A 20,633-nucleotide genomic window follows, 5' to 3' on the forward strand; every position below is an offset into this window, starting at 1 on the left:
TCTATAAATCCCAGTTAGGGAATACAGATAACCACAGCCTCAAAATTTAGTCTTTCCCTACTACCCAACCTGAAGCTTGGCCATGTTTATTTTAATTCCTTAAAACTATGGATTTCAGCTCGATATCTAGTATCTGTTAAGTAGTTATGCCCAAAACAAACCACAGCATCTTCTCCTATATCAGACTGCCTCCTCTTTCTGGTGTTTCCTGTGTAATAATGGCATCACTCATTAGGCTTCAGCTGCCCAAGTCAAAGCCTCAGGATCAACTTACGGTGAAAAAGAATATGAAAACAAATATATATATATATATTCCTATATGACTGAAGTATTGGGCTGTACACCAGAAATTGACACATTCTAAACTGACTATACTTCAAAAAAATTTTCAAAATTAAAAAAAAATCTCAGGATCAAGTTCCCTACCCTCTTACCCAATGTACAGACATGTGTTCTCAATTCCACCTCCTAATGTCTCCCAAATTTAACCGCTTTCTCCATTCTTACAATACTGTCTTAGTTCAGGAAACCATCTCTCTTCTGGATGAAAGCAACAGCTCCCTAACTCCTTGTTCCCACTGAATCAGGGTGTGCAGATGGTCTGCAGCCACTCGTGTGTTTCACTGGTCTCCTGCTTATATCTCCAGCGTGGTTTCCCACTGCCCACAGGATGAAACCTAAACTGGCTAACAAATCTTGCTTGCCTTTCATGACCTGACTCTCCTACCTTTCTGTGATGATTAAACTTATGTGTCAACTTCACCAAGCCACAGTGCCCAGTTGTTTGGTCCAACACTAGTCGAGATGTTGTGATGAAAGTACTCGTGGATGTAATTAACATTTACAATCAGCTGACTCTGAGTAGATAATCTCCATAACGTGGGTCAGCCTCACCCAATCAGTTGCAGGCCATAAACACAAAGACTGAGATTCCCAAAGAAGCAGCAATTTTCTGCCTCAAGACTACAACACAGAAAACCCGCTTAAGCATCCAGGCTTGGCCTTCCCTAAAGATTTAGAACTCGAGAAAGCAACATCAGCTCTGGCCTGGATTTGCAACCTGCCAGCTGCCCTACAGATTTTTGACTTGCCAGTCCCCACAATCATGTGAACCAACTCCTTCAAGTAATGCCCCCCACTCTCTTTCCCTCCTTCTCTCTCTCTAGCTAGAACTGTATCTATCCATCCATCCATTCATCCATCCATCCATCTCCTATTGGTTGTTTCTCTGAAGAACCCTGACTAATACACTCCCCAAGCTCATCTCTTGTCACCCCCTCCCCTGCCCATACTGCAACCTTCCACTTTCACACAAATAACCTCCTTGGACTAACCCTGAACATCTAGAACATTTCTGCCATGCCACTAGTGTCCTATGTTCTCTCCAGATTCAAGTGATTACACATTCTGCCCCTCTCCCTTTACCATCCCTGATTATCCAGGATAAGGCCTATTTTCCCTTTAGGTCTCTAAGTTCATAAAAGATTTTTTCCAGGAAGTCTTCCTAATCCTTCCACATCATCTGGTGCCCATAATGAATGTTTTCTTTGTAATTTGTGTTCCCACTTTTCATAGTATATTCAAATACCTGTGCATGTGTCTATTTCTCTTTCAGACTAGTCGTTCTTACAGTTTTTGGAACTCGGCTGCCTCTGAGATATGATGAAAGCTAAGGGCCTTCTACCCATAATAGTGAAGATGCATACCATATTTTCCACAGACCCCTTCACTAGGATGCCAGTTCCTTAAAAGCAGGCACTGTGTCTACTCAGCACTTAGCCCAGTGTCTGCCACTTAGTAAGCACTAAAAAAATGTACTGAATACATATCTATGTTTATTAGAACTAATGCACAAAGACAACTAAAACACCCATGGCTAAACATATTTAGCTTGAATTTTATAGCCCTCAAGTTACTTGGAAGAAAACTTAAGATTAGAAAGTAATTCAGAGGCCTCAGTAAATAATTTAAAAACTAGTCTGATGCTTCAATTAATTATGCATCCCAGATTAACAGGCACACATTAAGATACATAAAATAGATAAACAACAGGGACCTACTGTATAGCACAGGGAACTATACTCAATTTCTTGTAATAACGTACAATGGAAAACAATCTGAAAAGAATATATATATATGTATAACTGAATCACTTTGTTGTATACCTGAAACTAACATTGTAAATCAACTACACTTCAATAAAAAAAAATTTATGTGTCCTCATACCAATTCTATCAGTGCATAAGCCCTGGCCCTAGTTTATTTATTTTTATTTTTTAAAGAAAAATCAGTTTGCTAGGTTGATAGGTTTATTGTGGTTTGCTGCAATAAAAAATTTTATAACATGAATAGGTAATTTAAAACCAGAAACTATAAGCTCAGTTTTTCACAAAACACAATAACCTAAATAAAGAAGTGCCACTTTCAACTCAAATTGCAAAGGTCCTTTTCCATTTTTTGTGACAATGCCAAGTACTAAAGAAAGTGGGGTGAAGTGGGAGTAGAAAGGGAAGAAGAGTGTCATTTATTATGATTCCTTGGATCTCTCAAGATGTCCACGTCTCTCTTCCTCATGAGCCAAAAGCACCCACCTGGCACAAGATCTCAAACACTTAGAAAAGTGAACTGAACTGAATTGCTTTTTTTACTGATAAGGATTTACATCAGGGACCACATCCTCTCATCTGTGACCAACAGCCAATATTTACAGGACAGCTGACAGAACACGGGTTGGAGGTCAGTTTTTATACCAGAGGTGTGTCTCTAGGAAATGTTAACTGCAGGACTGGATCACAAAACCTAACTTCATCTGCATCATCTTCTAATGAAATGAACTAAAAAGTGCAATAAATACTTGATGACTGAAAATGAAGTCAGCAGAAGAAAACATACTTGGTTTGAATTTTATAGCTTTCAAGCATTCATACAGCATGTTCACTTACGCATTTTAGAACTATGATAAGTTGGGAATGATGTATACTTAATTGTGAATAATCATTAAGTTAATATGCATTTTAAAATAAACCTGTTTTCTCATGGCAGCCAAACTGACTGCTCCAAATCACTCTGACGCTTTCACAAAACCCTAGAAGATTCAATTTTGTAAATGAGTCCTCTAGCAAGTGAACAACTTCACAAAAGGAGTGTACTGTTCTCAACCTGGCTTCCCATAGGTTCCCTGTAATCACAAAGCACTTAGATTACATTAAAAATCTATAAAATATGTTTGATTTCATGAAATAAAATAAAAGCAAAATAACTACAGGCTTTTCCATTAGAAAAAGGAAGAAAGCAAATCTGCTCACCTGAAAACACATCAAGTCTTGCAGCCCCTGCATCTCTGAAACAATATAAAAATATTATTGCTTCAGTATGAAATTATGTTTCTACAATTTACATTAATCTGAATTGTTCATGTGATGTATGATCTATTGTCAGACAACAATAGAGAAATTCACTTAAATTGCTTCAAAAACAATTACTAAAATGTCTCACCCTGAATTCATAGACTAAGACCTATCATCACTATAATTTGAGAATGTTACAAAGCCTGGAACTCAGAAATTTAAAAGAAGAGATGGAATTTAGTGAAAGCTACACATAATGCCCAACAAAATGGATATATGAATATTGAACAAAACTGGTTGGAGAATAATTCAGAAGTCACTTGAAGATTTTCATCATATATTATAGTACAAAAAATTATTAAGCAATGTGTATCATGTGATGAGCTTACTGGTACCTTTTCTTTTTTTCTTATTTTCTTAGTTTTCTACAATTCACAGATATTATTTGTGTATTTTCTTAAACTGTTTTCTAAAGTAAAAACTTTAGAAGGAAAGGAGAAATAGCCAGAAGATCCTGGTTTCCATGTGAAGGCTGAGAGAGAAACGAGTAAGACAGTGAGAAAAGAGGTCCAGCTGACGAGGAAGTGAGTACGCTGAGGGAAGGAGGAGTCTAAAAGGAAGCTCAGAAGTATAACCACCCATTGGACTCTGAGGGTGAAATATGAGACTCTTGTGAAATTTCCAATAGTCTCAACCCAAAACTATCCCAAATAAATCTGAGTAGGTACACTGTACTTATTCTACAAGTCTAGATCCAAAGTTAGCCCCTTAGCTCCTTCCTCTTGCCAACTGCTGCTTCTAAGCATCTCCTGCATAGAAATTCTGGAGTTACCATTGCCATTTCTTGAGCGTTTTCTGTGTCACAAGTAGATGCTGAATTTGTGTTTTTAAACCTTCCCTTCTAATCCTTACCACAATCCCATGACACACAGGTATCACGCTCTCCATTGTATAAATATACATTGTACACAGTACCACATACACAATAGCTGCTCAATAAATGCTACTATACTGAAAATCGAAGATTTTCCATAGAATCAGTTTCTTCATAGACAACTTCCATGGGATAAGACAGGAAACAGTCATTCACCTTTACAGTATTATAAGACATTTCATAATAAGTTTCATACCTGAGCCCAGGTACTTTCTCTCTGAACACCTGTTGTATTAGGAAGAGTCCCCTAACCATTCCTTTCTATCCCACCACATTTTTCCTTCTCTCTCTACAACATTCTTTTAATACCTTTCAGTTCTAATTGTGATGCCTACCAGAGATCATCAAAATACTAAATATAATAATATAAAATAAATTCTTAAAGTAACACAGGGACTTTATGAAGACTTCCAGAGACCAGCTGAGCATCTTGAGTAATTCTCGTCAACAGCTTCATTTGCTGTCAATTACGAGCATCTAAGCAGCAGTGTCCCCTGAAGACAGACGAGCTGAGGAGTTCAGGTTGACTGTGGGGACACTGGGAATGAGAAAGACAGAGGCTGGTCCCAAGAGAGTACCTGCTATGCACCTGATCCCGCTGAGGAATGTGGCCTCAAGGTTGCTACTTCTAATCTTAAAAAAAAAAATGGGATGCAGGTATTTTAATTTGGCACCTCCTGTTTCTCAAACTTTATGAACGATTCCTTCTTTTCTTCTCACTCTTTATGAACACTCTACAAACTTTCACTATGAGTCAAACAAACTTGAGAAAGGCTGGACCTGGTCAGGGGGCTGCCAGTTTACAAATGCTGCTCTAAGAACTGCTTACTGATCGCATTTCTCTCACTCCCGAGTCTGAAGTCAGTGTTTCCTTACCAATCACCAATCCTCTTGTACTCCATCAACTATGCCTATTGTTCTATTTCTCATACATTCTGATTTTACCTGCCCTCCTCTGATAAATGAATGAGTGAAACAACTTCACAGGAGAAAAGACAGTTGGCAAAATAGACAAATGTGTTCTTTCACTGTTACAGATGTCAAGTTGCTGAAAATGGACATTTAGTAGGACACAGGACTAATGGATACTGGAGGAGCCTTGCTTCAGAGCTTTGCGCAGAAACAAACAATAGAAACCCTGATATCCTGCAGACAGACTAACCATGAACACTCATGTGCCGTGGCCCCATCCCTGTTAGTGCCTCCTAAGTTGAGTCCATTGCTCTTCTTAGCAACCAACTTGATTCTTTCCCTCCTCCCTTCCTTCCTGTGAGATCTGTGATCCCATCAGTTCTACAGGGTTTTGTATAAGGAGGAGCTAGTGACATTTTACTTGGTGTTGAGCATTGCTGTGCAGGAGGTTCTTGCTAGAGAGTTAAACGACTACACCCTGTAGTCACACTCAGTCACCTTCCTTCTAAGGCCAAAAGTGGGGGCAAAACATTGAAACACAGTCATCAATCAGTGGCAGGGAATTTAGATCTCCCCACAGAGATCCCTGATCCAACAACCACATACTACTTCCCAGGCAGACTTTGCTTTCTGCAGAAAAGGTAGACAAAATCTTCTGCTGTAGGAAAACACAAGCATAAAACAATCTAATGCCATATTCAGTGAGCCAAAAAACTGACTCCCTTGAAAACCCTCACAAACACACTATCGAGCAGGCCTTAAATTGTTAAAGAGGTTTCCTGAAACATTTATACCTTTGTTCGAGATAGTAAAATGGGGCAAGGGAGTTCTGTAGCCAGATAGCCTGAATTTGAATCTAGGTCTGTCCAATATTAACTGTGTGACCTTGAATAAATCATCCAACCTCTCTGTGCATCAATTTCTACATCTCTAGAATGGAAATAATGATTCCCAGCTCAAAGTACTTTTGTAAAGAAGAACGAGTTAATAACTGCATATGAAGTACTTAGAGCAGGGTCTGATACACAGTAGTTCAACACCAGTTAGCTCTTTTCTCCTTAACTATGCAATTTGCTTCAATGCAGACTTCAATAAATGCCCAACCCCAAATCTAAATTATCATATATAGTACATACTGATATTAAACTCAAAAAACATTCAAATGAATATTTGCCATTATATGGTTATTAACACAAAGACTGACAGATGTTCAATTTACCTGCACTTCTAGTCTGATCACAAATACAAACTGAATAAAGATGAATGAGCCCTCCTCTCACTTGTTCTTTTTCCTATAAGATCTTGATTTTATAGGAAATCAGTTCACAAAGCATTCCAGCAGGTAGCGGGTGGGAAATGACATCATCTTTTCATCTCTAAATATAACTAGATGTGATTAATGTCATAAAGTCCCTTTGTCCCTTTGAATTACTTCTGTTCACAGGTAAGTCTTACCTTGCATTGTCCAGCAATTCAGCCAGTGCTCCAAACAGAAAACTGTGAGTGGTGCTGATGAAGAAACAGAGGGAAAACCAAAGTTAAACCAACTCCGTAATCAATATAAAAGGTTCAAGACACGTGCAGACAAATGTTCTCCAGCTCGAGACAGAGAACCAATTAGGGAGTTATTCTAGAAACAACCGTCTCAGCACGGTCAGGATTCTGAAGTATGTGTGCTCCATCACAAAGCCAGGGCTAAGAACACTATTGCCAAAGTAGCCTGTCCACTCCTGAGAAAACAGACTTAGGGACCTTGCTGGACCTTAGAGCAAACTGTGACATTTAGTAATTGCTTTATAAGCATTTATTCAAGTTTTCTCACAGAATTTTTCATTAAAACTGTATTATTTAAGGCCAAATTATTTCTGAAAAACCTTGATCAAAATCTTAGGCCCCCTAGGGAGGGAGAGTATAGCTCAGTGGTAGAGCACACGTTTAGTACGCATGAGGTCCTGGGTTCAATCTCCAGTACATCCTCTAAAAATAAATAAATAAACCGAATTACCTCCCCCTCCAGAAAAAAAAAAAAATGAAACAACAACAAAATCCTAGCTCCCTAAAAGACCCTAAGACTCCATCTGCAGGCAGTGACACTAGCGGGGCACTCCTGTTTCCACCACTAATCTGTACTCTTCTGTGGAATCTGTTCACTTTGTAAAAGCCTGCTGCTTAAATAATCTTATAGATTACATGGTTCTCCCCTGAACCCCTGGTGCCAGGTCCTGGGTAATGGAACCCACTAGATAGTCATCATTATCTACACTTTGAAGGCTGAATGGTCACCTATAGGTGGAATCAAGCCGCTCTTAGGGTCCCACACTTGCTTTTCATTTCCTGATGTGGATATTTTGATCAGCAACCTTCTCACAGCAGTAAGGGAAGGTTCAGGACACAATTTTCATCGTATATTTAGGTACAAATATTAACAGGTAGCAGAAGCAAGAGAGACCCATTTATCAAAAAAATCTGCTCATTTGTACAGGAGGAATAATCATCTGCAATGTCTCAAAGACTCCAAATTCCTCAGGGCACAGGATATTAGGTAAAAAATTATTTTAGGTTATTAGGTAAAAATTATTAGGTAAAAAAGTACATATATATATTTATTTTGGAATTTTAAACTATAAACACATGCTGATGAGGGATCTCTTGACTCCAGTTAGCTTCCAAATTTGTAATTAAAATAAACCTACTAAATACAATTGTTGCAAAAAGGTGTTCTGCACTCAAACGAAAGTGCTTAAAAATCTAAAATAGAGCAAAAGAGAAGTGTAGGTGATATGCTTTACTAAAGTAGCACTTTAAACCACAAGCCTTTCTAAACAACTCTTCAGGAAAGTTGCTGCAATCATTTTGACCAAAAAAATGCCTACAAGTTCCTGTACTATTTCACTCAAGCGATTTTTACTGCCTGCATGCTATATGCCAGTGTGGACAGACATGGTCTTTATCCTTTGGGGGCTCAAGCTTGTGGGGAATGTGAAAAATATAAAGCAAACAAACATATATATATGCTAACACAGATTGTGTTTAGGTGCTATGGAGAGGGAGTGACAGGAGAGAGCAACTGGTGAAGAAGGGAGTGGGGGTCAGGGAGACCCTCTCTTCATAGAAGGCTGAACCCTGACGGATGAGGAAAAATCCATGAAAAGCCAAAGTGGAAACTCCAGCAAGAGGAGGCACAAAGCCCCTGAAGCAGAAGAAAGCCAAGGAGTCCAGTCCACTCTGGCTGTGGTCAGACGGGGAGATCATGCGGAGACGCGGGGGGGCCAGGCGGTGCAGCCCTTCCTACACCGTGGTTTGGAGCTCGGACTTGGTCCTCATGCAACTAGAAACCACTGCTGTGTTTCAAGAAGACTGGCATATCTGGTTTCCATTCTTAAAAGCTCACACTGGCAGCTTTCAGGAAAATGGATTACAGGGGAGCAAGAATGGGAAGCAGAGAACCCAGTTTAGAGGCGGTGTGGAGTCCAGAAAAGAGAGGCAATGGAGATGGAGAGAAATGGATGAACTGAGACACAAGAGTGTGAAGAGGACTTGATGATGGATTCCACGTGGGAGTCAAGCACAGGAGGAATAAAAAAAAAATCACTCCTGTTTTTATTGAGGCAAGTCTCAAAAATCTTACCAAGGAGGGCTGAGAAGATGCCAATCTGTATCTGGTTCTGTGGCGGTTGCTTCATGCTCTTGTTGTTCTGCTATTAAGTACCAGACGGCCAACTGACAATGGGGTGACTTGGGTGGGGGCAGTTTGGGGGCGGAGGAGGCTGGGAAGCAATAGTTGCCAAAATTATACAAAACTGAGTCTGGGGAACTTTTCTAAGAAAATTCACAGTCCTTTCAGCACTCAGCTTATAATTTTTCTTCAACCCACTCAAAACTGCTATTTCTTCGTCTGTCTTCTACCTCAGTTAACTTTTAACTATTTGTACCATCCTTCCCAGCGTGAAATCATTCTCCATGATAACGAGATAAAAACCTAACTATCTGCTGAACATTGTCTGTTTTATTCTGTTGTAAGAAACATACTGTTTGTTTCAAGCAGCAAGGCCAGGTTTTTTTACTTCCATTTCTGTGGTTTCAAATTTGCTGCATCTTTTCTATCAATCATTACTCCTAATAAATCCAAATTACTAAAAGGTTCCAAAAAGTCAGCATAGCACTATGAATTACACAGCATTCACTGCCACGCTTTGCTGGGTTGGAAATGACATGAAAGAGAAAACCTCCGTCACCTGCCTCTGCAATGTGAAAATGAAAATCTGAAATAACACCTAAAGAGTAGCCAAAAGGCATCTGGGCTTGACAGAGGAGAAATAGTGCCCTAGTAACAAGCAAATGTGAGATGTGAGATTCCTATCATCGGAGAGGTTACATTTTCAGAAAGACTCAGGATGCAACCGAGGCTGGAATCAATAAATACAAATTACTCTCTGGAGGGCAACTTTAATCTTTAAAATGTCAGTGTGTGGGGTAGAGAAATCACTAGAGATAAGGAAGGTTGGTAGGAAGAGGCTTGCGCTGACCTACAATTAAAACAGTTTTGTTAAATGATAAACCTGGGCCTTCCTACCGCTCGGTGTAATTGAAGAGCACCTGACCCAGAATATATAACTTCATCACTTTTTCGTTAAAGTTTTCTAAAAGCCATGTACACTTTAAATAAATAGTTCCATAAATCAATAGTACCAAGTTCCTTTTTTTTTAAGGGGTACTTCGCTAGGAGATGGACAAAAATCTCCTCTTTCGTGTGAAAGCCTCCCCTATGGCTACCCCAGGGCACTCACGAGTTGGCGTGGATAAAATCCAGATGCAGCCGGGCCCTCCGCAGAGCAGCATACTTGTCGCCCATGCCCTGGAACGCGACCCGCACGACCCTAGGTGACGGAGACGCCGCGCGCAGCAGCCGTTCGCCCTCGCCCACGCCCACGCCCACGCGCAGACACCTGCTCGGCGAGCACGCGCTCCCCCTGGCGGCTGGAGCGCGAAGCTCACCCTGCACTGTGACCCACCTGGTGAAAATAAAGCCAGGCTCCTCTTCCCAAACTGAGATTCAAGTAACCTTCCTAGACACTCGTTCCTATCATTCCCCAACTGGAAAATGGAGCTCAAGGCTGGGGCTAGAAATTGATCAGAAATGACCATACTCTTATACACACATAAACACACAGAATGGGAAGAATCTGGGTCGTGAGGTCGGAAAGAGGGCAGGGGGAGGTAGGTAAAGAAAATGGGTCGTTTTCTTCCGTGATTGACACAGCAGAGGTTAAGCACTTTGTGTTCTTACCCCAACACTTCTCTTCCTGTGTTGCCCGGGCTAATCCTGTTTTCTCCAGTTGAAAGAAAGAAGAAAAGAGGTCAGCCAGAGAGAGAAAGGAAGGAAGAACTAAAGGCAATCAGAACAGAACTTGGACTTTGCTGTAATGTAAAGGCTTGTGTTCCAGGAGAACCGCTTTCACCTGTCAGTTGACATTCACATCTTTGATGTGCTGGCCTGGCTCAAAGAATAGACATTCTGTGTTGTTGCAAAAGACAGAAGTGGGCAGGTGGAATGTAGAAAGCAGGGCCTTGGGGATAAATATAAGGAAGGGCTGTGTACGCCAGCTATCCAAAACAGGATACAAAGCACTGAGTCAGCAAATCCCGAGCTGAAACAGGGTTTGTCAAGGATGTGTTATGAAAAGGACCTGGCTGGGATGAGGAATTATTACACCTAGTTGACTTTTAAGTGTTCAAACTCATTCATTCTAGGACAATATGACTTGCAAGTAATGTAGCTCAATAGTATGCAGCAGAGGTTTTGTATGAGAGTTTTAAACTTAGAAATAAGCATCTATGGAATAAAGAAGTTGAACTAGATGTGTTTGTGATTTCCAGGCATTACACAAGCAATGAGGTTCACAAAAAGGAAAAAAAAAATTGTCAGTTTGGGGGTACTCAATCTACTTCTAAGGACAGAAGTTTATCAGCCACTACATTTATAAGACAAAATAGAGGAGGAGAGAATTTGAATGGCAACCTAAAGGCACATGATGTTCTACTTTAATTTCAAAACTAGAAGTAAACATACACATTTCAAGTAATTTTCTTGATTGCATTTTTGTTTTAACGGTAGCTGATGTGATGGTGTTTTGATAGCAAAGTTTTCTTTACTAAGCAACGTGAGCTATATTTCCAACTTTTCCTTTCATAGAACTTCAAGGAAAATATATTTTATTTTCATTTTATGGGTAAGAAAAGCTTGATGAGCCTCTTCTGGATTTATTTTACTACCCCAATTTCCAGCTGCTACCTCAAAGCAATTTACCATTGGGAGGGCACCAGAGCCACTAGCCTGTAATTAGCAAAGGCTGTAATACCTAATTTCTACCAGAGGAAAGGGTGTGATTATCACTGAAGCACTTCTTCTAATAATCTGAGCAGAGCCCTCCTACAGTAAGTGGGCAGTCCCAAAGCTCTAGACAGTACTGATTGGCCTGGATGACAGGCATGCAGGGGAATCTGTTTGATGGTGCTAAAAAAAAAAAAATTCCTGAGATCATTGTACACAATCCACCAAAAGCCTTTTCCCCATTTCAGCTCTGTTTGGCCACTCTGTCATAAAGGCAATTCTTGTTCCTCTTTAAGGTATACTTTGGGGATTTCCTGTCTCAGCCACCTCCCTCGGCCCTGCCTCAGGATTCATTTTAACATTATTTCATGATAAAAATACTCGAGGAATAGCAGGAAGGGGAAATCTTAAACAAATACGTCATCTGCTCCTCTTATGGTTGATCCCGAGGTTAAGGACAGTCAATTTGAGATGAGAGACTTCAGCTCTTCCTGATTGAACTTTTCAGCTTTGCAGCACTCATGTACTAGTCACAAACAATGGCTCAGATCTTTCAAACCCCACTTTCCCCCTTTCGCTTAAATAACTTTGTATGAACCAACATCTCATTGCTCTTCACAAACATGTTTAAATTTGAGACAAAGTTCATAAACATAAAAAACAATACTTGTACCTACCAGCATGCACAATGGTATGCCACTTTCGAAGTGATGTCAGTATAAGAGAATAAACACAGAAAGCAAATGCTGTTAAGATGATAATGTTGAAAGACGCCAGTGCCTCGCAATTGATAATACTGAAATGTTTCTGAAAGCAGCTCACACCCTTCTTGCTCATTTTCTTGCTTCTGTGTGAACCTGGTCAGTGTGTTTTCATCTATTCCAATCTACTCCATGTTAGACAGCGGTGGGGTTTTCATTACGGAATTTCTGTCCTCTGTATAACTGACCATCTTTAGACTCTAGGTATGCAGCCCTGTGATAAGCACCTCTGGAGATGGTGGAAATATGAAGCTAAAGCTTGCCCAAAGAATAATGATGGTATTAAACGAGTTATAAATTAAGGTATTCACTCTGGGTTGGCTTAGCCACTAGCCATTTTCCCACCTTTCCTCTTTCTACTATCAAAGCTGAAAATTTGCTTTCCTGTACTACCCTATAGCAAAGTGTGGCCATCTGACTCAGTCCTCATAAACAACATGAAAGCTGAAGTGTGCTGAGTGGTTCCTAGAAACCCACTAGATAAAAGGCATAGGCAGGGCTGGTTCTGGCTCCCTTCTCCCTTGTTTCTGCCTTGAATACAGAAACAATACTTGGATTTGGGGGTGTCATTTGCATCCATGAGGGAAAGGTCAAGAGAACCGTGTGAAGCTGCCCAAACATTCTTGAATTACTAAACCCAAACCAGCAGTCACTCCCCTCCAGATTTCTCATTATGAAACAAGACTTAAACTTCATCTTTATTAGTTTAAGTAATTATAATTGGATTTTCTTTTACTTGTAGCCAAAATTATCCCTAACCAATAGAGAGACAAAGCATAATGCAAGAAAGCATTAGAAGCATACTTTCTTTACATTACTGGACACCAGGAGATTATTTATGATGACCTATGATTTATAGTCTTTTCTTGCCAGAAGTGGTATATGGGAGTTGAGAGGAAGGAAGACACTTGCAGCAGCCACTAGAACAGAGATTGAGGAAGCGGGCGAGACACGTGTCTGTATACAGAGTGTCACAACTAAAATTATTAGACTGAAGGGCAGGAGGAGACAATGTTGGCCAGATAAGGAAGGAGAGCATTAAAGATAAGTTGGAGCATCAGGGTGAAATTTATGTTTAGTGTGATGTGTAATTTGGAACTCTTATTGGCTCATGCAGTGAATCAGCCATTTATTTGGTGAGAGACAGCTCGATGGTAGAGTCTAAGAATATAAAAATAAAAATATCTTGTTTCTGCCTTCCAGGGATTACAGTTCAATAGAGCCAGACTGTATCAGGTTTCAATGTAGGAAACAAACCATTCCAGGTACGTCAGGCACAAAGAAATATAATGCAGGGAAATGGATATTGACAAAAACCCGGGAACAGATAGAAGGGCCGAATCAGGGGCCACACGGGACAGTTGAATTCAGCCTCACACTATGAAGCTGCAGAATAGAGGGCAGCAGCCTCCTGATGCCACTGCTACAACCCCCTCCAGTTACCCATGAGGATGGTTTCCGTATACAGGAACACTGATGCTGCCCATTGCCTCTGCTCACTCACATCCCATGTCCTGCATAGTAGCAGCAAAACAAAACAATATTTTTTCACATTCAGAATCTAAGTACGGTTTCTAGTTTTTCAATCTTTCTAACGGGAGAGATTGCAGAGAAGATGCAGGAGACTAAGGGAGACAATATACAGTTTCCACCACACCAATGGACTTTTAAGCAACAGTTGGTGCATCAAGGTCCTCTGAAAGAAGTTCAGGCTCCAAAGAGGGAGGTGAGTTAGGAAAGATTTCAAAAAAGTGATGGCACTTGAACAGCGCTTTGAAAGATGACCTTACATTTGCCAGGTAAACAAAATCAGGATTGGCTTTCTGGGTAAGAATGCTCAGTTAGAAAAAGGAAAAGTATGGAGCTACTGAGATATTCAGTAGGTAGCTCATTGTGTCTGGAGTTTGGGGGCACAAAGTGGGCCAGGAGGGGAGGAGTTTCAAGGTTCAAAAGGACTGAGAATGAAGTGGGGGTCAGATCATGGTGGACCCTGAATGCTGTATTGAACAATTTGGAATGAATGTATCCTGTGGATGGTGGGAAACCAGAGTCAGGCCTTACACCGTAAAGCACTATGACTGAGTTTATGCTTCATACGGATTGCTCTAGAAGCATGCGAATACTAGACGGGGAGTTCAAGACTAGAAGCGGGAAGGCCAGTTCTCAGAGTGTTGCAGCAGAAAGTGAGGAGTAGCCCCTTGAGCTGGGGAGAATCTTGATGTTATGGGAGAAAGAGATGAACTGGGTGTCCTGATAGCTTATGAAGGTGTAAAGGTCAGCTGTAGAAGACTTGCAATAATGCGGAGAGCAAACAACCGAGACGAGGACTGGGGTGGTGCCAAAGGAGAAAAGGAAATGACTATGAAAGGTCTTGATGAGGAACGTGTGGGAGTGGGCATCTCTAAATGCGATCACAAGATACTAGTAAATGTAGGGGAAGAAATACAAGTTTGGGTGGCTTAACTTAGTTCTTCAGGGGTCTGAGGGAGGCAGGAAAGAGAGGGCAAAAGTCACCCCATGTTTTTAAGCTTGAAGTCCTAGGGAGATGGTGTTGCTGTTGACAGTATTGGGTAAGTCACCAAAAATTACCAGTTTGAAAGGTAGAAGAGAATGAGTTCATTTTTTTTCCTGTTAGGGTATAGCATTAAACAGCCATCCAAGTAGGGAAATGTCCATGCACTTTAAATGAATATGTGGTTTTCCTGTTTTCGATGGAGTTAGCTAACAATGGGTTATCATTTGTCAATAAAATATAATTTTGTGTTATGGAAAATACTAGTGAAGTTATTTAGCCTTGTGTGCCTCTGAAGTCAGAGGCTGAGATGTTCAAGAAAATGGGAGAAGCTGGTTAAAGATACCAAGAAGAGACACACTTGGGTAAAGATATGGGGACATGTGAATTTTGTGGCTATAAGTTCGTATTTGTCAAGACTGATCCAAAAAATCAGCAAATATATTTTCTGTACTGAACCCCCATTTAGATATGATGCCTCATTTCTGAATTGAGGCTGTATATCCACTCAATAGTTTGCCAATAATTATACACTAGCCTCAGCCAGAGAAGACTAGATGGCATTTCCTATAATTGTATTTCCTGGGATTTCTCCTTAGAAAATGAAGGGGAACCAATGTGTCCAGATTCCTCTCAAACTTGTTCCATATTCTTTCAAAGAAAAACTCTTTCAAAAATCATTGCAAATAGCCAAATTGAGTGCATTAGTAGAATGCAAAGTGATGAAACAACACACACTGATCTTTGGGAGCATTCTGTAATCAAAGTCTTTTTAAAAGTTCAAAGGTGGAAAAAACCTCACACATGTAAGGGAGACTTGTACCCTGACCTTTGAGCACAGCACTTACAGACGTGCAATGAATCACTGGCAATTCAAAGGAAGGAGTAAGCACATTTTTCCTGCTGTGGCCAAAAGAACCACCTCTTAAAATTTCCTCTCTAACTCAAATTGCAGACCTTTGAAATACAATAAATTGTCCTGTATGTTCTCCAACAGACAATTTTCAGTCTGGGGACCTTTCTTACCCATAATTGTATTATCTTCCCCTCATATCATCCCACAATAACATCCAGAAAATGCCTGGTATATTTTAGACACTTAAATAAATTTTTGTTTCTGAAATGAAATTTGCTACTTTCACTACTATCATATTCCTCTCATATGAAATTGCCAGACTTCTGTTACTTGAGGTAAGCTCAAATAATGTTATAATAATAATAAAAAAAAACTTTTTAGAGCAGGGACAACGTTTGTCTGTAATCAAAGCTGCACAACAGTTTTAGAATAGTTTTGGGGTTTGTTTTATTGTTGGACTTCATGTATTTTATACATAGAACTTCTTTATTCTACCATATATATAACAACTAAGTAATGCAAAATATCTAACATGTAAAAGAAAGGAGCCTGTGTTGTGATATTAGGGGTCTTCTATCATCAGCCTAACACTCCACCATCTTGTTATTTGTAGCCTGAAATTTCTTCAACAAGGTGTAAAGTGATATTACCTTTCTTCTTGTATCTAACTCATATAGATAGAAAATCCCCGTAATACCGGAGGTGATGAATAATTATTATCATCAACTTCCCACTCACAGGATCTTCCCCCAGAAAGAGGCATGCCATTACATGCCAAGGACTTAAAGGGACTGGGATCATAGACTTGACTGGATTTATTGAATTTTGTCTCACATTATTGTATAACTTAGGGGTTAAAAAGTTTCTTCAAGACATCTAGGTGCCTGATGGACCTAGAGTGTATAGTTGGTCATTTCCTATCCTCTCTTCTGTCTTTCATTTTCCCCTGGAGCACAGACATCCCCTCAGTCTCTGTCATGGTCTTGTCTTTGTACCTGTATCTCAATCAGACCATAAAATGTCTTTGTTTAATTATCTTAAACTGAGTCCTAATGCTTATTCTTTCTAAGTTTGTAGTCTCTTCCTTTTTCTCATCCTCCACTTCAGGACTATCCCTCCATGCTTGTCCTCACCTAAAGTTCTCCTTTTTATAGCATTATATGTCTCATCTTTAGTAACCAAGGATTATTAACCCTGAGCAGAAAGTCTGATGGTGACAGTAGAGAATGTGGCATCCCACTGACCTAAAGGGGACTGGGGCATTGAAAGAGATTGAGATTCTCTAGCCATTACACCTCTATTAAAAGTTAAATCTTTATTCTTCATAGTAACCCTCTTTATGGGGATGATGACAATTTCAAGAGCCTGGAACCTGCACTAAATTTGGTTTTCTAGTTCCAGAGGATATATTCTCAGGATTTCTTGAGCAATATATTACAGTGGATAACAAAGAAATTGACTATAATAAAGTGCATTTAATACCTATTATATGACCAGGAGTAAACCAAATAATCTGGTTTTAGGGCTCATGAAAAATTTGTGAATTCTATCTGAATAGTCTCCTAAAAATGAAACCAATGCTGCCTGGGTATAAAGGCCTCTTGCCAAGCACCCTAACTCACTCTTGCCCATTTATACCTGCCGTGATACTGTTTGCTTCCATGGGAAAAAAATGTACCCATCAACCTGTTGGTCAACCTCAGTGGGAAAAGGAACTAAAATTTTACATTAGCCTTGACATGTTGACCCAGAAATAGAAATCATTTCACAATTTTTAATATTCTAGGATGGGAACCAAATCAGGAGAGATGAAGAGGGAGGGTTGTGGGAGAGCATTTCTTATCTTTCTCAAACCTTTCTTCTTTTCAAGGAGGAAAAGCAGTCTCACCAAAGAAAATTTTTATCATCAGCTGAGAGAACCTCATGGGGACTCTTCCTCCCCCCTACTATTCTCCATTCACCTTCCAAATATTCCTGTTCCTTTTGGATAAACAAGAGTTGAGAGAAGCAAAACTACACATATTTGAAGAGTTTTCTCTTTGCTACCTGTGAACTGTATCCCCCCAAAATTTTTATGTTGAATCCCTAATGCCTAGTACTTAAGAACGTGACTGTATTCAGAGAGAAAGCCTTCAAAGAGGTGATTAAGTTAACATGAGGTTGTGAGGGTGTGCTCTGATTCAATCTGATTGGTGTCCTTGTAAGCAAAGGAGAATAGGACAGAGACATCAGGGATGCATGTGTTCACAGAGGGAAAACCATGTGAAGAGGCAGCAAGAGGGGGGCCAAAGAAGAGCCAAAAGGAGTGGCCCAAAGGAAACCAAATCCATCAACACTTTGATCCTGGATTTCTAGCCTCCATAACCATGAGAAACAAATTTCTATTGCCTATGCCACCCATTCTCTGGTGTTTGCTATGGCAGCCCTAGCAAACTAACGTATCTCCACCCAGTAACAATTCATGGAAAGCAATTCCTGCCATTCTTATCCAACCACTGTGCCAGCTGTTGCTCTCCTTTTAACCTCTTGCCCCTCAAGATTCTCTGCTTATACTCCTCAATCCCCTTACCCACCCACAGTATTTCATTTTCAAGTGCCCTCATCCATAACTCTCTCCAATATCTTAACTCCCATATCTTCTTCTCAAGGAACAAGGCATTTTAAGCAACAATTTAAATCCTTTAAAACCAAGCCTTTTCCTGGAGAATCCAACTGTTGTTTTTGCACACTAGACTGAAACATATGTACTTATATTTTGATCCTGAGTAAGTCACACGGTAAGGGCTCAATTACAGGTTGCAGCAGGAAAAAAAAAAAGCATCATGAAATGATAGAACAGCCTTTACTTCAGATCTACACTAGATTATCAAGTTTATCTTCTGAGATTACCAGAATCATGAGAACAGACTGCTTCCCTATGGGACTAATACTAACACCCACAGAGCTACCTGCAGAGGAAATCTGGCCCCATTCACGTCCACAGTGATTCTCCAGAAATGCGTTCTTTGCTTTCAGTTTAGTGAAGCATGGAAGACTTAGCAAATGACAGACTGTGTTTTGATAGTGAGCCAACTGGGCAGGGCTCCTTGATAGTTCTCTGTTCTGTAAACTAGCTAGTACATTGCTGATGCTCAATAAATGCCACATATTATCAACTATCAATTATTCAGTGTATAATGACGAAGATGCCTTGGCATGCATTACCCCTCAAAGCCTCATCAAGAACTTGTGTGATCCAGACACCACATCATAAAACAGATTGATATTTTTACTTAAACTGCTAGACTGTATACATTTGTATTAATGACACATCTTTAAATTACTCCAATTTGTTTATAGAGACAGCCAACAGAACTCACTGAAATTATTGAACATCAATAACATAGAGAAATTTTTTTAAGTTAGGCCAGTACAATATTTGCAAACATTACTATGATAGCCTCAGATGATAACTGACTAATGTATTGTGTCCATTCAAGCACCTTGCTCTATACCCATACTCTTTTCTTTCCTGGAATTTTCTTCCTCCCCCAACTGGATTTGTCCTCATGAAAAAATCCAACTGACCTCATTTGGAAACTTCCTCTGAAATGACCTTCTCCCACACAAGAAACAATGTTTGATAGATCTTTGTAACAACTTTAGTACTAGGAACAATGTACATGGAATGTGTTCAAAATAGATAGATTCTAAGAAGTGCCTAGATCATTGGGGGTGTCCAGTAAAACAGCTGAATGAAGGAACACCTGAAGCATAAATCTGTAAATTCCCCATTGTCTGTCTTTACATTACTGTGTGGTAGATATACACATTATCAAATAAATGGGGAAAAGGAAGGAGAAGGAACCCCTGAACAGTAGGGGTAGCCTGGATCTCAAGATGACAGTGACCTCCAGATAATAGGCAGCTCCCCTCCTCTCCAAACCGAGAAGGATCTGTTCAATCTTTCAAAGACCCTGAACCACCTACATCTAGTAAAAGAGAAATCTATTAGGCAAGTCCTTAAACTTTACCAAACCACATTAAACCTAAGGCATCTCAAGCTGTAGCAAGTTTTAAAATCTGCAGCAGTCACACTGAAAATGAATACAAAACCGAATACATTTCTCCAACACTTTAGCTAATTTCTCCAAATGAATCCAGCCCCTACTATTAACATACTGGGGGTACATGCCCCCACGTCCTGATAACAGCATTGAAGAGTTAGTAGTTATGACAGCAAGAGGGAATATAGTGTACTTAAGTGGAGGAGAAAGGTGAAAGAAAGACTATACCTCCTGTTTGCCTTCAGCAGGGCTTCATTTTATTCACAAATTGAGAAAAATAAATAAAAACAAAATTCTAGCTTCCAAGACAAAACAATATTCTATGTAGTAATTCAAAAATAGTTCCTGGAGATTCTTAGACATAGAAAACAAACTTATGGTTCACTAAGGGGAGTGGTGAGGGAGGGGTAAATTGGGAGTTTGGGATTGGCTAATGCAAACTACTATGTAAAGAACAGATAAACAACGGGGCCCTACTATAATAGCACAAGCAACCATATTCAGTGGCTGATAGTAACCTGTAATGAAAAAGAACGTGAAAAAAAAATGTACGTATAACTGAATCACTATGCTGTACACCAGAAACTAATACAACATTGTAAATCAACTATACTTCAATTTTAAAAATGGGAAAAAAATAGTTTCTGTATTATACCGAGTCTGAATCTGACATCTTGTGCCTCACTAAAGAGCTACTTTCTGCCTGTAGCACAGACTTTTCAGAAACGCTTACTCATTCCTGGGATGTAGTTGCTGTCATCCTCTGCCTAAATGTAAACCAAAACCATGGGGGTAATGGAATATTCCCTCAGTCCTAGGAGAGAAACGATACCTCTGAGGCTTGACCTGATCATAATGACATGTTATACTCTATCTTAGTGTATAAAAACTGTATCAAACCCATCTGCGGCCAAATCAATTTAAAACTGACTCT

General features: G+C 39.8%; 1 protein-coding gene across 1 annotated transcript in view; it reads right to left on the minus strand.

Moving 5' to 3' along the window:
- MORC1 (MORC family CW-type zinc finger 1) overlaps window positions 1-10,102 on the minus strand; it is a 143,973-nt gene extending 133,871 nt beyond the window's left edge. The window contains 3 exon segments of the mRNA XM_014565682.2: window positions 3,306-3,340; window positions 6,649-6,702; window positions 9,981-10,102. Coding sequence (XP_014421168.2) covers window positions 3,306-3,340; window positions 6,649-6,702; window positions 9,981-10,045 — 154 coding nt within the window. The 5' untranslated portion in view covers window positions 10,046-10,102.
- Between the last annotated feature and the right edge of the window lie 10,531 nt (window positions 10,103-20,633).

The sequence above is a fragment of the Camelus ferus genome, chromosome 1, assembly GCF_009834535.1.
Source record: "Camelus ferus isolate YT-003-E chromosome 1, BCGSAC_Cfer_1.0, whole genome shotgun sequence".
NCBI lineage: Eukaryota > Metazoa > Chordata > Mammalia > Artiodactyla > Camelidae > Camelus > Camelus ferus.